Below are 18643 nucleotides of genomic sequence, written 5' to 3'. Positions count from 1 at the left end.
TAATTTCATTGGAAGGGTCGCTGTGAAGCTGGATTTATGAAATCAGAATTTAAGCAGTATAGAGCAGCACTTTGTAAATAGCTTGGAAGTGACTGATGGTTATCATGAAGCCTTAATGGGTGGCTAAATGGTTTTGATGGATTGCTAGTGAGAGGAGGAAGAATAAATCATCCCAGAGAAATAAAGGACCATCTGTGCTGTGTAAATGTAAAGAATCACTCTTTTAGTGGTACTCAGGCCGAGGCGTACATTTGTCTTCACAATCATTTGTTATGTTGTAGCAGAAATGATCAAATTGTACCCCCATGCAGTGCTTGTCCTGATGTTTCTTTCACTCTAAGAAATTTGTGCCTCATGTTAACACAGATCCAAGCTCTTTCACATCTCTCAGTTTTTACTTCTGCTTTCCACCAAGCCTTGACCTGCGTAAAGGACTCGAGTGCACACAAACACATACAGGCGTAAACACATTTGCTTCTTTTTCTTTCTTGTGTACTCGAGTAGAGGTGGTAGCCAAAGCCTCTCTCTGCGGTTGTTTGTTCCACTTCCCACCAGGCAGATGGGGGAGGGAGGTAACAGGTGTCAGGCACCACTTCACCACAAAGGAGTGGAGGAATTGACAGCGAGGTTTAATAAAAGGTTTAATAAAAGAAAACCAGGCATTATTTATAAGTGTGCATGATAAAAGGGAGATAGAGAGTCATAAACAAAGATATCTATTCACTGTGGGCTACACTGACTTAGCTGAAGTCTCGGGCTGTGCTGTATTTCAGTCACATCCCTCACCAGTTTATTTAACCTTCTTCACTCCACAGTCTGAATCTGTAGTGGCTCACTGCTGCACAGGCCAGCAGTCTCCGTGTATTGAACTTGTTCGGGTCTCAGGCGCAGCAAGAAAACAAGAGTATTTCTCACCTTTGGTGTGAAAATCCTCAGAATCTGATAGTGAACACGGCCGGGAGCAGAGAACACACCCCACATAAATACTGCCTTTAAAAACTTTACACTGGCATTTGCACAGGGAAGCATGGGATCAGATTGTAGTTTACTTTTATTCATAACATACCAGCCTGCTTCCTCAAAGCTCACTACAGCACCAAATGTGCAATAATCCACCGCTGAAAGCCGTCCAACAAATGTGCTTAAAAACTATAGCACTCAGCTGTCGTGGAACTAGAAGCTGTTTATAGCAGCTTGGGTGACCTCTTATTTTTAATTTCGAGTTACCATCAGGTGAAAAATGTTCTCAAAATGAGAAAACTGCTGATATTTCCATTAGCCTAAACTACTGTGTTTAGTGTTAATGATTCTTAGTTAACTTCTTAAACATCAGTATGTTGTCATGGCAACTTTGCGATTCAGATTTATGCGCTTATTAGGCACAAACGTGCTTCAGCCGACTCATCGCATTAGTCATCGTGTTGCATTTGTTGACAGGAAAGAGAAGCCATGATCTTCTGGAACAAAAGTTGTTTGTCTTTGACTTGTCTGCGGCTCAACAAGCAGAAAATAAAGCGACAGGATACAGTATTTGTAGTGAGCCGAGCTGATGAGGCACATGATGAGGCCCATCAGTCAAGGTGAAATGGCCTGACAACCAGATTCTAGCTAAACTGCAGCGAGGCAGTCAGCATCCTGCACAGGATTCCCAGCAACCCAAAAGGTCCACACAAATCTGTGAAAGTGTTCAACGCACAACAAGAACAAAGAAACCGAATTCAGAAAATATGAAAGCTAGCGTTCTCAAATTGGAGGCAACAGGCAATGCAGTCTTGACACTAAAAGCGTTACTTTTTAATTTCTCAGTGTCTGGAAGGAAAAGTGGCACATTATGAATCTGACCCTGCTTCTTTTTCCTTACCTCTGTCTCTCTCTTCTTTTTCATTACTTACCTCCATCACTCTTAATTCTTCTCCCTTTCAATTTATTCCTATTCCTCCCGTTCGGCTACACCTCCCTTCTCCTGCTTGTTGAACCTTTAACCTCACTTCCCCCGAGCATTGCTCTTCTTTCCTGTTTTTAATTTTCTTCCCTTTCATTCTGACCTCACCTGCATCTGTGTAGTCCACGTGCCTCCTTTCTGCTTGTTTTCATCTTCCCTCCTGTTCTGTTTCACTTTTCTTCCATTCCTGCTGAACACATTTGATTCTTCAATTTCATTTGTTTCTTTTATTTACTCCTCTCAATATTTCTACCTCCCTCTTTCCCTCTTTTCTTCTGCACTCTTGTCCTGACTCTTTCCCCGCTTCCTTCTCTCTGACAGGGGCGTTGTCCGCGTGGACGTGAACCTGCAGGATGTGGACATTGACCAGTGCTCCAACAGTGGCTGGTTCGGCGGGACCCATCGCTGTAATCTTACCAGCATGGAGGTGAGTCTGCTGCTACTTCTCTTAATTTTGGAGTTACATTCACCTATTTGTTAATCTATTTGTTTTTCTAAGTACTTGCATTGAATTTGAATGCAACAGTTGAGTTATTTATTTATTTATAACTCAACTGTTCCATTTAATAATAGACCTGAATGAGCTGTTTCACAGAGCCTTCGCTGCCTTTCCTCTCATCGCAGGTTGCCTTTGATCATGTGTCCTCAGTATGAGCATCAGATAACTGACCAAAACCCGAAGAGTAATGTTCTCCATTCACTCAGCCACAGTTCCTGTAAATGTGTGAAACTGTCTGTGAGGAGTGGTACAGAATGGATGTTTTATGCTGCTCTGTGCTGGCCCTCCTTTGAAACTTCTCTCAGACACGAGAAATATGAACAAGGCAACATGCATACTATATTTCTATTTATATGTTTTAAAAAAGGTTTTTAACTGCAGTTTAATACCTCTCCATAAGTATAAGTACTGACATCATTCGATTATTCACCATGAGGCGCAAACAAACTACATCAGAGTGATGCAGAGGAAGGTTTGCACCACCCAAAAGATGCAGATAAGGCTGAAGGGAATGATACTTGGCCGTCGTACAGCAATAAGTAAAAGGCTGATTTTACACACTACATGTTCCTAATTGAGCCCAAACATTTTGAGTACAGCACTTGCAAAAACACTGTCTTTGATGCACATCCCTTTTCATCTTTCTGCAGTAACAGGCTGATGGGGTATTGTTGTCACCCTGTCAGCTGGGTGGATAGTTGGCAGGCGGCAATATGGACACCCAAGTTGTCAGTGTAAGAACTTGACAATAAAGGGATGCAGGACTTTCACACTGTCACCACAGGTGCATCTGCTAAAAATCCCAGACAAGTCCAAATCTGAGTGACCTCAGCATCAAGGTCATGGGTCAGAGGTCATGTTTTCTTAAAACCTTGACTGGGATAACTTGACAAGGAAGTCATCTAGGATTTTGAAATTGATACCATAGGTGTATCTACTAGGACAGCGGTCCCCAACCTTTTTTGCGCCACGGACCGGTTTATGCCCGACAATATTTTCACAGACTGGCCTTTAAGGTCTGTGAAATACAAATACAACAAATACAACAAAATAAAACTAGTACCGGTACCGAAAAAAACAAGATTTATTCATAACACACGTGAAAAGACCCAGGAAAACCGAGTTAATGATAAAAACGATAACAAAATAACGCTGAAAACCGATAAAAACCCTGAAAACCATACATTTCACACCGGAGCCTCAACTCTCGCGGCCCGGTACCAAACGACTCACGGACCGGTACCGGTCCGAGGCCCAGGGGTTGGGGACCGCTGTACTAGGAGGCTGAGGGATAAACAAACAAACAAAAATGAACCTCATGGTAGAGGCAAGATAAGGGATAAGTGGAACAAAACTGATTATTTTACAAAGTAGCTTGTCGCCTACTGACTTAAGAGTTCTGCAGGACTGTCTGCGATGTGTGCGCCTTCTCCACACTAAAGCATTCTCATCTGTGTGACCGGTGTGACAGAACCGGCGGCAGACATTCATCACATTTGTCTCTTTCTGAAGCGTCAGAAAGACAGAGAACGATGAGGTAGTTTTGTATTTGTGTCTGTCTGAGCATCCGGGTGCGGCGTGCGCGTGAGCGGCCTGCCTCTGTAATTGCCATCTCGCTTGTGTCAGTGCCAACGTGTGATGTTTTGCAGGGAGCCTGTCTGACTCCAACATGGGAGAGTGACTGCTCGGGCGTGCATGGCATGTTGCTGCCCATATGATGTATAATAAATGCAGTGTAATGGATTGCAGCAAGATGAGATGAATTATTGACCATGCTCTTTGTTTGCGTGCGCTTCTCTCCCAACTCATCACCAGTCTGTCATGGAGCATTAGAGTGGGTAGGTGGGGGGGATATACAGATGAGACAGATCTCTATGTTTGCATTCTTCTAATATTTTATATATTTTATATATGTTTTGTGGCTGTGACTTTAGGTTTGGCAGCCTTTTAATTGCCAAGGATAACAAGGCTAAGCTGTCCGAGTCTGATCACTGTCATCAAAATGCTTTGAATTACGCTAGGTGTGTGCCCTGTTTATATGTGCACATGTGGCTTTGGTTTGTGTTAAAATAAGTCACAGTGCCATTGCACACTTGTAAACTTTTACTTTTTTGCTCAGAACATTTTCTTTCAAAATGCTGTCACTACAGTTGGACTTAAAACGTCATGGAGGGACAGTTTGAGACGGCCATCGAAGAGCTCACAGCTTCTATGATTAATTTCCTTCACACACTATATTTTTGGCCGAGCGGCAGCCAGTGATTCAGTGCCATCTTGAATCCGCAGTGCTGTTTTTCTCTTGTTGTTTGAAATGTAATGAGGAGCTTAGAGAGCAGAAATTAAGACACTGGCAAACAGCACAGAGTTAAAACTTTATATTGCAAATGTTTTCATAGAGAGAGCAAATATTGACCAAGAAACAATATCATCCATCTTGTCCACGGATGATTTCATAGAGTAATGAAATCCACAATTGGAACAGATTTTTCTTACAGCATTTATTTAGACACGCTACAGCTGATTGCTCTCTGAGAACTTTAAAAAGGAGGGCAGTGTGGAGCCAATGAGTCTAGCATAAATTACACTATATTGTCACAAGTATTCACTCACCCATCCAAACCACTGAATTCATGCATTCGATCACTTCCATGGCCACAGGTGTATAAAATCCAGCACCTAGACATGCAGACTGCTTCTACAAACATTTGTGAAAGAATGGGTCGCTCTCAGGAGCTCAGTGAATTCCAGCTTGGTACAGTGATAGGACGCAACCTGTGCACCAAGTCCAGTCGTGAAATATCCTCACTACTAAATATTCCACAGTCAACTGTTAGTGTTGGTATAACAAAGTAAAGCTGATTGGAAACAACAGCAACTCAGCTGCGAAGTGGCAGCCCATGGAAAAATCACAGAGCGGTGGCTAGGAATGCTAACACACATAGAGGTTGCCAACTTTCTGCAGAGTCAATCGTGACAGACCTCCAGACTTCACGCGGCCTTCAGTTTAGCTCAAAAACAGTGTGTAGAGAGCTTCATGGAATAGGTTTCCATGGCCAAGCAGCCACATCCAAGTTTTACATCATCAAGCACAATGCAAATGTTGGATGCAGTGATGTAAAGCACTCTACCACTGGACCCTAGAGCAGTGGTTATGCTTCTCTGGCAATCTGATGGACAAGTGCAGTGTGGCGGTTGCCAGGAGAAAGGTACGGTCTGACTGCGTTGTGCCAAGTATAAAGCTTGGTGGAGTGGGGCTTATGGTGTGGGGTTGATTTTTAGGAGCTGGGCTCACCCCTTAGTTCTAGTCAAAGGAACTCTTAATGCTTCAAACTAAGACATTTTTGGACAATTTCATGTTCCCAGCTTTGTGGGAACAGTTTGGGAATGGCCCCTTCCTCTTCCAACATGGCTGCGCACATTGCAAGGTCCATAAAAACATGGATGTCTAGAAGATCATGACTGGCCTGCACAGAGTCCTGATCATTGTCTGACCTCAAATGTACGTCTGGAAGAATAGTCAAACATTTCCATAAACACACTCCTAAACCTCGTGCCTTCCCAGAACACTTTCAGGTGTTATAGCCACACACGCTATGGATTAAGAATCGGATGTCACTCATATGCGTGTGAAGGCAGGCATGGGAATACTTTTGGCAATATAGTGTATCTGGTACAACAAATCTTGACTCTTGCACACTTTTATCTGCATATTCAGAGAGAAACTAATATTTAATCTGCACGCTATAAGCTTAGCATTTTAGCATGCCTCTATAGCATTTTGTAGATATTTCTTAATGTATCTTTGATGTAGAAATGCTCAGTGGCATTTTGATTTCCCCTGAAGGTGTTCGATGCACAGACTGTCAGATAAATAAAGATAGCTGAGGATAAATAAAGAGACGTGAGAACCATGTGAAACTGTGATATAGAGCTGTCATGGTAGCAAAGGAAAGGGACTCTGCAGTAAATATAACCCAACGGCACGCTGTTAGCTGGTCTTTAAACGCTACTGAGCACTTAGGGAATATAAGTTGCTTGTCTTTGACTTAACACTCTGCGAGGCAGCACATGACTACAAACAGTGCATTTGTGTCTATTTCATAGCAATTTCTTACGGTTTTCAATTTCCAACGCGACATGTCCAGTTTCTTGTTTCACTCTCACCCCTGCCCTTTTCTTTCTTTCTCAGTGTCTCGTTCATTTCATTTCTTCATTTCATTCTTTTCTCCTGCCTGATGTAATTAATTGCTTATTGCCGAGCACAATTCAGCCAGCCCATTACTCCTATTTGGGTGTAGTTCTTTGGGGACTTTACCTCAATTTTCTTGCTCAAATCAAAGCCCGAAAAGAGTGCAGGCTTAAGCCTTAACAAAAATGATCTGGCTGCTAATATAGTGTCTGAGCAGCTATACCACAATCACAATAAGGACCAAGCAAGGGGAAAGTGCTTCTTTGTCCCAGTGTCCCTATTAAACAACAGTTCATTTCTAAATCCTGCTAAATACATTTTTGTGGGAAATGGGCTGTGGAAAGTTGATGTGAGGCTCATTGCTTTCCCCCATCCAGTACAAACATACCCCGAGGCTTTGTCTCACAGTGAAACCATAATAATGAAACAGTCTCTTGTAATGTGATGGAGCAGTAATAGCACAACACCCACTTTCTCACTGTTGCTGTGATGTAATGGTTCAGTCAGTTTGTAGATGATCAACTTTTATGTTAACACTGCAGCTTTTCCTCCTCTCTTTGTTTTGCATACTGGAGAAAAAGCCTTTTCAGTGGAATGCCTTTTTCTTGTTTAGAGGCAGTTTTGCAAAACAGGTTTGGGCAGGTTTATTTTCTGTAATTTATCCAAATGGTATATCTAATAAACTGAGCTTGATTGCTTTTTTATGAACTCTATCGCCAAATTGCAATTCTGAGAACCATTTTGGCACTTTTTAAGTTTTTTTCCCCTTTTTGCTTGCCGTAGTACTACTGTATCTTCCAACAATAGAATTAACTTTGAGTAGCCCCTAGGGGGTGGTTATCAGTTTGATTATCTGACCTTTGCTACTGCAGCTTTGAACTTCATCTGAGTTGCAAATTGTAAAATGTTATGTCATGATGCATCATTTGGACTGTAATTATCACCAGCCAAGCTGTAAAAAGTATTCATGTTAGCCTACGAGTTGCAATTGGTGCAGTGGTAAACTGTGTCACCTCACTGCAAGAAGGTTCCTGGTTTGAACCCCACTTTTTCTGTGTGGAGATCTTTTATGTTACATATAAAATATAAAAACTAACACGTGATTAATTGGCGATTCTAAATTTGCTTGTGGATATGAGGTAGATAAAATGCTTTAAATGATTAATTATTAAAGTGTGCTAGTTGAATATACAGTTTTAAAAAAAGAGTGCCCCAGTCACCGAGGCCTAAAGACCAGTAATGGCAGGTCGCTCAGCAAAAATGTATATTTCGTGTGTGGTTGCTGGAAGCTGCTGGGTGAAACTGACTGTAAAGCAGTGTATGGTGTTGCACTAAAAACCTTCCTGTTCCGTGTTACCTGTTCAAAAATTTCAGTTGGAGTGAAAAACTCTATATGACTAAAATTTTAATCATATACAGTTTTATATTATTTCCACTACTAAAAACCTGCCTTAAAAGACAGACATATTTATGTTAATTTATCATCTTATTCTTCTGATGTTCATTAGATAGCTGCATATAGTTAAATAGCAAAAATGACTGTTAATAAACATCAAATTTATAATAAAAACATATTTATTCTTCTTCTTTGCAAGCTGCATACTCAATGTATAAGACAAAGTAATCAATTGCAGGCACTATTAGCACCGTTTAAGGCTTATTAACTGCTTAATTACATGATAAATATATATGTATATAGGTACAGTTATCCTAAATTGTCCCTGCACTAAAACTACTTAAATAAAAAATATTTACAAGCAAGCTACACACAAGGTACATGTAATATCAACAAAATACACATGTACCGTATACGTAATGCTGGTGTTCATTTTCAGATCAGCTACTACACACAGTATATATGATTCGTAAGGATTTGAGTGTTATAATTATTTTTTTAAAAAGCAAACACAAAAGCTTTATAGGTGTTGACTATCCTGGTGCCGTTGGCCGTTTAAATTGAAAGTTTAGCCAGATTGAGGAGGAGTAAAGGAACAGATATACTTACATATGCTATGATACTTATAGTAAGAGATGCATTTAACCAGTGTATGTCTTAAAAAACAAAGTGCATGTTATAATAATTCTATTGCTGTTGTTTATAATAGCAGCATCATATTTTGTACTTTAAACGTATTTATTTTAAAGTAATTTTAAGTCATTATTATTATTATATTTCCTATAATCAAAATGTAAAAATGCCAAACAATATACTCAAAAGAAGATTGTAAGTGTACATTATCTCACCAATGAATTTTTTATCCTTATGGCAACTTTTTGCTGGCAGTCATAATTTTCTTTCCTTTATATAGTTAAGCTTTGTTCTTCCCCTCCTTCTCCTTGGTCTCTTTCCCGGTCTGCCCAGATACAGCAGCTGAGGAGGAAGGTAGGATGTGTCACCATGAACCAAATACAAGACTTCATGCATTATGGATAGTCAGTCGTAGGGGAAGCATCTTACATAAGGAGCCACTGCTTATATAATTAGATGAAGACTAGAGGATGATTAGTGTGGGTGATTTGTGACTGGATGCAGATAAGTAGGTTTATGCATTTTGTTTTGTGTGTACTATTTTTTAATCTAAGTCGATGTTAATGTGTGTGCGGGATGTTTGCATTTCTGCCTGTCGGTGTGTGCGTTTTCTCTGCCCATCCTGTGAATTGTGCCACTGGAGATAAGGCGCTTCAAAGGCAGAGCTCTACTAATGAGTGTAAACTGCTGTGACAGCCAAAGAGGGTTACCCCCTCTGTCTCTCTTCTGGCTTTCTCTCCTCAATCAGCCATGCTTCCTCCTCTCCCTTTCTTCCTCTTTTCCACACTCTCTTCTTCCGTGGCTTTTCACTTTCTCCCAAATTTCTCTATTACGCCCCACTCATCTGCCGTGTAGCCCACTCTTGTTTCCATTTTTCTTACTCTAACAGCTGTACCGCTTATCCATGTTTCCCTTTTCTTGCCAATTTCTCAGAGGAGGGCAAAAAGACAGGCTAAAAAAAACTGCAAAAAAAACATGTGATTCTCTTGCTTTTGTTAGCCCTGCACATGAAATAACTGTATGAAGTGGCCAACTGAATTCACCATTCTTCATCCGCTGCTTTAAATGCTGTGGCAGTTGTTGAAACTTCTTCTAGTACTCACACTTACTCTCTGCAGACCCTAATTTGTGGGTTTACCTCCAGGGAGCGACATGGAAATCACCATTCTCAGCAACCTTGCTGGACAGAGGAGCACCATTATTTCTGGCTGCAGCTCAGCTACCTTTTATAATGAGGTTTGAGTCCTTCTGTTCTTAAAAAAAAATTAATTATCTGTACACATGTGGCCATTCTGCAATACAATCAGACCGTATAGGGTGAGAAAAAAGGGACATGAACATAAATGTTTGCTTTTGCCTCACTGTGTGGAATTTGGTGTCCTTATCAACCCTGGCACATTGCTGCGGAAGAAGAGGATTGAAGCTTCACAAGTCTTAAACTCAGTATAAATACTGTATGTAAGGAAAAGGATACCCAGCTAAATGGGAAACGGCAACAGCCTGTGCAGATGTTACCACTGAAGGATGTTCAGGTGTAAAGATTATGCAAATCTTTCTACAATACGAAGTACTTTATTTGTCAGAAAAAGACGCCTGACTGCCTTTTACCTGCTTTAACAGTAGTAGTTGAAAAAAAAAAAAAAAAAAAAAAGGGTGATTCTGGGAGCAGAGAAGACAAAATGTAACCTGCTCTGCTCAGTCTTTTCCTGTTTTGCAGTCCTTTTTCTGTTTTGTTCAGCCAGAGGCTCTTCATCTCTCCTCAGGGAAGTGTGAAGCTCCACAGCCTAAGTTGTGATGAAGTGTTTGAAGACTTAGTGCATCTGTACACCATTCGGCAATCCATGCATGTGTTTACATTTATTTCATTTTGCTTTTTTCATCATCAAAGAGACCATAATTCAAAACTGCATTAAGGAAGTTCAAGCTAAGGTAAATAATTCCTCAATTTAATGAAGCAAGCTTTGCTGTGGAGCTAAGCTAAATTTTGCTTTATAGTAGAAAATCTTTTTCCTCCTGCAGAGCCCTGAAGGCAATGTAATAAGCATAAATTCACATTAATGGACTGAACCATATCATCACAGAGTATTGCCACTTTGGGTGATCCTATAAACATTCATGACTGTGTAAAGTTAACGGTTTCTTTCCAAATGAGCCCTCTCATACAGTAGAGACGTATCTTATTGAATTAGGTATGTTATATAGCATCGATGGCTGTGTCTGACTGACAGTCCAGATTACCAAATGCATGATTTGAAGAAAATATTACAGCGGGAAACAAACTTTAGAAGAAGCTTTGATGAAAAATGATCAGCAGCTTTTATTAAATTCAACTGAACTAGCTTGCAGAGACTTTTGAGATAAATTGTCACGGCTCGGGGCAGCGGCCATGTGAAGAGTGGAAAGGAGGACTCAAATGCAGCACTTACTCAGATGTGAAGGCGATTTATTGACAATACCAAACATAAAGTGGAGATGGTGTAGCAGCCCTTGGCATCAAGAACGACAGAAGAGTCTCTAACGGGTGCAGCCATTTATTTCCTCACCACACACGGCTCATTCTCTGGACGTTGAACACCGTGAAAACTATAAAATAAGAAAAAATTGATACCCGTACAGTACCCTTTGAACTATAACAATGAGCTTAAGTTAATTCAGGCAAGTTCAAACAAGTAATTCTGAGATATACAGTCACAGATTAAATAAAACAAAAGGGGTTACTTCAAACAGCATCAAGGGATTACACAGTTCAGTTAAATAAAATATAACAGATCTCTCATCACATACCTCAGTCCGCTTGCCAAGGGTGCAAAACTCCGGTAAACACTTAAACACTTCGGCCCGTTTCTCATGGGGTGCTGCTAGCTTGCATGACACACATGTCTAGCTAAAAAATAGCACATGGATGTAAGTAACGTAAATAAAGAATAAAAGGGTTTTCAGATAGCTCACAATACAAACGCAGCAACATACCTTACATTAGAAACACACTTATCATACTTATCAAAGTAGTATCGTAACTTACATGGACTTTGTACAACTTATTCCTGCCGCGACAGACTGCTCTATACGCGTTACGGGGCATGCCTCTGATCACATCTGTCCTTAGTGCGACTGCGCATACAGTTCCGACAACCCCCGCAAGGATGACTTATGGTACAGATCAGCGGTTCATTACAGATGGCAAAACTGAACATGAAGGGAGAACAGCAGGGAGAGCACGCAGGGGATTTCACAGGGTATGAACACAGACGACGCGACGAGGAACAGAGGCAAACACACACCATAAGTACACAGAGTGTCATGATCTGGCTGTGTGTAGGCAGATGAGGACCCAAACGCAAAACTCACGGAGGCAGGAACTGAACTCAAAATCACTGCTTTATTGCAGGGTTTACAACGAAACAGAACTAAACTGGGAATACTAACAGAAGACCGTGGGAACACAGAAAGACACACAGGTTCGGGGAGAAGACATTGACGACACGACACTGACCTGATGGAGACATCCACATAAATACACAGAGGGTTAACGAGGGAAGTGGGAGCACACGGGGAACACAGCTGACACAGATAATCATAACGAGACAGGGCAGGAGTGAACACAACATGACGCATACTGACGAGAGACTGTCAAAGTAAAACAGGAAGTACACAGAGGTTCAGACAGGAGGAGAACGAGCACGGGGAGAAAACAGACATAACAGGCTGGGGAAAACATGGAATAAAACACAAGGAGAGATGAGGGCTCACAGATACACAGGGGCACACAGGAGGTAACCAAATAAGGAACATCTTAACTAAATAACCTAGGAACCAAGGCATAAGTAGGGGACAAAATACAAAAACTAAGAATACTGGGCCAACATGGCCCAGGACCATGAGATCACCCCCCCCCTCAAGGGCTGGCTCCCGACAGCCCAAACCCGAGAACCAAAACAAGACAAACAGAAAACAACCCACCCAGGGCGGGAGGCGGGGGACCAGGATGGAGGGAACGAAACCAAACAAAAGACAAGGAGCACGAGAACAAAACTGAGTCCACAAATACACAAAAAGAGTTCCAAACAGGGAGGCAAATGTCCAAAGAGGCCAGAAGGCCGACACGCGAGGTGACAGCACAAAAGTTCAGTTCGGCTGTTCCGAGGGCCGGCCACGTGAAAAGTGGCAGTGGCAGCAGAGCGGGTCCGGAGGCCGGCCGCGCGGAAGGCGGCGGCGGCAGCAGAGCGGGTCCGGAGGCCGGCCGCGCGGAAGGCGGCGGCGGCAGCAGAGCGGGTCCGGAGGCTGGCCGCGCGGAAGGCGGCGGCGGCAGCACCCAAGCGTCGGGCGTACTGGTTGAGGCTCGGTGGGCACAGGACCAGACGAGGCAGGACCAGATGGAGCCGGACCAGGCGAAGGCAATGCGGGAGCCGGACCGGGCGTGGGTGCAGCTGATGCAGAGGCCGGACCGGGCAATGGCTGAACGGGTCCCTGGGACCCTCCAGCGGAGACGAGGAGGTGCTGGCCGGGCTGACCTGAGCCGCCAGCGGAGACGAGGACGTGCTGACCTGAGCCGGCAGCGGAGACGAGGACGTGCTGGCCGGGCTGACCTGAGCCGGCAGCGGAGACTAGGAGCGGCTGGAGAGGTTCCCCTGAACCCCCAGCGGGGGTTCAGGGAACAGGAACAGGTGCTAGGCCTGGCCGAACACCAGCCATCCCCACCCGAGGAACAGATACGGGTGCAGGGACGAGCTGGGCTTTGGCTGCCTTTACCCTGGGGGCCGGTGTAGGTGCAGGAGCAAGCTGGACCTCTGTTGCTCCCACCCGAGGAACTGAAACGGGTGCAGGAGTCGGCAGGGTCACGGCTGACCTCACCCGGGGAACCGGAACAGGCACAGGCGACGGCTGGGTGTCCATCAACCCCACCCGAGGAGCAGGTACGGGTGCCGGGATGAACGGAGCCTCTGCCAGGCTGGGGATAGAAGCAGGGACCGGCTGGACCTCAGCCACCCTCTCCCGAGGAACTGATACGGGAGCAAGGGAAAGCTGGGCCCACGCTGCCCTGGTTACAGGAACTGGAGTTGGAGAGCAGAGTTCAGGAGCAGTAACAGACACTGGGAAAACCAAGTTAGTGGAGCCAAACCCAGTGTCAGCAAACAGAGACCTATGGCAGACCACTTTTAGCAACTCCGCTGTTTTTAAGCTGTCCATGTTAGAAGTAGCAGTCTTTAAAACAGTCATTGTACAGAAGGATCCCGGTTTAGCAAAGTCAGAGTCTGTAATTCTTGGCTCAGAAGGAGCCGTTATAGAAATAGATGCATTCCTATAGACTGTTTCTAAATACGCTGGTTGGAGAGCAGCATAGTTCAGGACTGAAGAAACACCATCCACAGTCTTATACATAGGAGGTACAGGAGTTGGGGAGTTAACACAGGCGGTGTCCGAGGCAACTGGGTGAGAAACTAACTCAGGAATAGTCAACCTGAGCTCCCTTAGCAGTTTACACATGACAGACGGTAACTTGTTGCACTTAACCTTAACAGTTGTGATTGAATGCACAGTCTTAGTGTTTTCAAAACCTGAGTTAACAGACTTCGCATCAGCTAGTGTTAACACGAGAGGAGCAACCTGAGAAACAGAAAGTGTAGCCTTTGAAGGTTGGCAGACACACTGTTCATTTTCCAGGGGGTCCCCTCTGTTTTCAGCAGGAAGAGGAACCTCAGGACAGTTTGTTTTAACATTTAGTTCACAAGTATGCAACTCAAAAATAGTCTTTTTCTTTTCTGAAGTGGGATTATCAGTCTGTGTGTTAATTACTGCTGACCCGGGAGGAGCAAAGGAAAAACAGTCATTCTCAAACATGGGTGTGAGGGTAGGTAATGCAGACTCTGGATTAACTGACCCAGAATTACCAGACACAGAGTTAACGGTCTCTGGGATGACGTACACAGAGTTTACAGTGCCAGAATTTTTTAATTCAGCCTGAACAGCAGTCTCTAGGGGGGGGAAACGAACTCAGTCTCATGCTTAATAGGTGCAGAGGTGAACTTAGAAACGTTATGAGGCCTGGAAACAGTCATTTTCGAACGTACTGTTCTTCTCTGGTGAGTTACAGACGTGAAAAACGGCGGACTCAGGAACCAAATATTGTCCGAGTCGGTCCGACTTGGAAGTGGCATGGAAAAAAACAGTCAGATTCACTCACCACCGGAGTTTGCTCAGTAACTGTAGAGTGGCGACGGCGTGAGCGTCGTTTATTCCTGGGAACTGTGCCGTGAGTTCCCGAGGCTGTAGACGCGGGCACCTCAGAGACGTCGGCTGGCTGAGCCGATGACGGGCCGGGCTGCGCCGAAGAGACAGGGAGCTTGTGCAGCTCCGAGCGTGGAAGTCCCAGGAAGAGCGCAAAGGACTGCAGCGGAGAAAGGCTGCTTGTCGGAGGCACGAAATCTCTCCTCGGCCGCCGAGTAACCCTCTTCTTTGCGCGGGACGTGGGCGGCGACTGGGGAGATGAACCGGAAGTTGAAAAGGCCGGAGGAGTTGTGGCAGGCGATAGGCTGAATCCTCCAACTCTTATCACCGTGGGACAATGTGGGGAAAAGGCAGCAGCGTTTGCAGTTTGGAGGCTGCGCGGCCCACCTAGAGCCAATCGAGTCCCATAGAAGGCAGACTCGCGCTCCCGGGCATGCCGAGCCTCCTGCCTTCTCCTCTCGTTAGGGAAGGCGGGGTCTGCTCGCTGCCGGTTCCGTAGGGAGTTTGCTGGGTCCATTACTGGTCGCGTCGTACTGTCATGATCTGCGGAGGCAGACCGTACGGAAATGTGTGTGGTGGACCCAGGTGCGAACACAAGCGAAGATACAGGAGTGGATTAAACAAAAGCGAGCCTTTTATTATGGCTGATGAAAAGGAACAAACCAGAGTGAGGGCAGCATAAGAGTATAACTCAACAGAAACCTAAACTGGACATAAACTATGGAAAGGCTATGGCTGGAGATACGGAACACAGACGACGCGACACAGACTACATGAAACACAGAGACTAAATACACATGAGGGATGATCAGGGGAAGTGGTCACACATGGGAACACAGCTGACACACATGAACCATAACGACAGGACAGGTGAAACTGAATACACTGACATTGAATACAGACTTTCAAAGTAAAACAGGAAACATGGAGATTAGACATGAACTAGACATAACCACGCAGACATGACACATGAACCAGGGAGACTTAGTACAGGGGAAGATGACATAAACAACTAAGGAACAAGACTAAACAGCAATCTAGAAATTAACTAGGTGCACTAAGCTAAGGCACAACAGAAGTACAAAAGATACATAAACTCAAACACTGGGTCGCTTGACCCAGGACCATGACACAGAGAGACACTGGGAAATCACACGCAGGTGGGAGACACAGCTGGACCTGGTTAACCTGACGAGACAGGGGAACACTGACACCAGGGACCAATAGAGGGAGCACAAACCCAGAACCCAGTATCTAAAATCCCAAAACACAAACCATCCCAAAACAGCCCATGAATAATAAAGAGAATAATAACAATAAAGAACACAAACACAAAGTCACTGAGTCATGGCCGCAGGACCATGACATAAATACTTAAAAAAAAAACGAGGACAGCATTTATTTGTTGTGGGCTCTGAATTGGAAGTTATGTTTATTAGTAACCCACTTCACATGAAAATGTAAAGCCAATCATCCATTTTTTGCTAACTGTTTATCCAGTTCACATTGGTATGGGAGTTAGTTTCTCTTCCAGCTAGAGTGCATGTTGCCACGGTATCACAGGGCTTCAAAATGTTACGTATTTCGGTTGTTTAAAATAACAGATTTCAATTCAGTTTTATTTATATTACAATCACAAAACGGTTTATAGTGTAAGGCAAAGACCCTGCAATATTACAGAGAACCCCATCAATCTGATGATGAGATGGCAGGGAAGAAAAACCCTCTTCTAACAGGAAGAGAGCTGCAGCAGAAGCTGGCTCAGGGAGGGGCAGCCATCTTTAAATTAACCCCAACTTCAACTTATTAGTGGGCGAATGTAAAAAAAAAAGATTGAAAAGGAAAATAGTGATTCCACAAACAACAAACAGGACAAAATCTAAACTACAGGAGAGAATAGATGAAAGTTAATCCACTGCAGAGTTAAAAGAGGGTTGTGAAAGAGAAGTGCTTATTGCATTATGGGAAGTTCTCCAGCAGCCTGAGCCTATAGCAACATAACTAAGGGCAGATTCAAGGTCACCAATAAAAAGCTTTACAATTTAACATTTCAGTGAAAATAATATGGAGCACAGAGACAAGTATGTCATTTTACAGATGTCAGAAAGTAACAGGCATGCCAGCTCAATACAAAGTTTTAATAAGTAGCTGTTGCTGCTCTGTGCAGTTAACAGGATTTACAGTATTTGACTTCTTTAAAGCTTAACAGTAAAATTATTCTTTTCTGTAATCATGTGTCCCAAGAGACATGTTACTGATCTGAACAAAAAATCAACTTCATAAATAGAGAACATAAATGGTAAATGGCCTGTATTTATATAGCGCTTTACTAGTCCCTAAGGACCCCAAAGCGCTTTACATATCCAGTCATCCACCCATTCACACACACATTCACACACTGGATGTGTGTGTGAATGGGTGGATAACTGGATATAAAAAAATGTGATATGTAATAGGCTGTAATTCTTCAGCTTCAGCTTCCTTGTAACGCTAATGCAGTAGCTAATTATTAGTTAATAACAAACTGCTGTGTTTTTATAGATGCCATCGATGCCAGTGTGAGTATCAGTCTTCTCTCTTTATTTTAATTTCAGTAAATATAACAGCTGTTCAATATTCACTACAAGACGTTGTGCTCAGCTCATTTCATGTTAATTGAAGTAAATGAAGAGACTAAACATTACAAATGTGGGACCAGAAATTTTTTTAAAAAAGGAAAAGGTTTTATGAAGTTGGACTGAGAACTTAGAATCCAGTGTTTCTGGACTTTAGCACTGAATCCAGGAAGTCGTAATGAGCTGCTTTGCAGACGTCATGCGTCAGCGTTCTATAACTGGTTATTTTTTTATTTTTTCCAATTCTGTAAAACAAACAAACAAACATTTACTGTCATATTATTTTCGCTTGACAGCTATGCAAGTGGGAGCTGTGTGAGTTCAGGACCCAGGGTCTATCAATTGCAGTAGCATATGTCTTAAAGGGACAGTCAGTTGTTTTGTGAATTTATTTAATAGAAAAAAAGGAAAACTGTTTGTTTCGCCAGTTTGTGTAAGCCACCATGCCACCTTGAATACAGTGGTTGAGATGTTGTCTGTGGCTATATACGTACTACACCAAAGGCGGAGGAGACGAGAACTCGGAGACGTTTGCCTGCCGTAGAGACAATTCATGTCTGCACCCTCAGACTCAAGATATGAAGGATCATACCTATGTTTTGTCATCTGAGAAATGATCCCCTTCATCAAAGAAGATTCCCAATATTGTTGCAGTTACTTGTTATCAGCAGAGTAGACATACCACCCTCCCATCTCCCGACAGCTGGCGACAAGCCAGCTAAACAACAACAACAGCTGGTTATAAGTTAATGTTATGACAGCTAGTGTCAGCTCGAGTGTCTTAAAAATGACACTTTCCCTCTGATAAACAGTTTTAATACTTAATCACGCTGTATGAGAGTTTATTCACTAAGCGTCAGTGCACAGAGTTCAGAACCACTTTAGAGAAAGTTTCACTAACACCGTGGATACATATTGTACTGAGGTAAACAGTGACCTTTCAACCCACACTCACTACAGGGGTAAGAGTTGTTTGTCCTCCAGCAGCCACCGTAGCTAGGAATTTGCACTTGAATTGGGAAGGATGCTGACATCTAGTGGGGAAAATTTACATACTGTAACTTTGTGTTTTTTGCCTTATGATTTCGGCATACATTTTGCAGTGTATCAGTCCTATTCTGATAGATTTTAGTGGGCTTGATGT

The 18643-nt window shown here is 43.3% G+C and overlaps 1 protein-coding gene across 1 annotated transcript in view; it reads left to right on the top strand.

Annotated features, from left to right (window-relative positions):
- The window catches only part of LOC146648554 (metabotropic glycine receptor-like), a 99983-nt gene that overhangs the window by 13816 nt on the left and 67524 nt on the right, over window positions 1-18643 (top strand). Inside the window, exon 2 of the mRNA XM_085389333.1 lies at window positions 2264-2369. Within this exon, the coding sequence (XP_085245459.1) occupies window positions 2264-2369 (106 nt within the window). The remainder of the gene's footprint in view (window positions 1-2263; window positions 2370-18643) is intronic.

The sequence above is a fragment of the Rhamphochromis longiceps genome, linkage group LG18 (genome assembly GCF_057381845.1).
Source record: "Rhamphochromis longiceps isolate RC_006_pf linkage group LG18, R_longiceps_female_GT1.1, whole genome shotgun sequence".
In the NCBI taxonomy this organism is placed as follows: domain Eukaryota; kingdom Metazoa; phylum Chordata; class Actinopteri; order Cichliformes; family Cichlidae; genus Rhamphochromis; species Rhamphochromis longiceps.
This window is presented reverse-complemented; position numbering and strand designations above follow the sequence as displayed.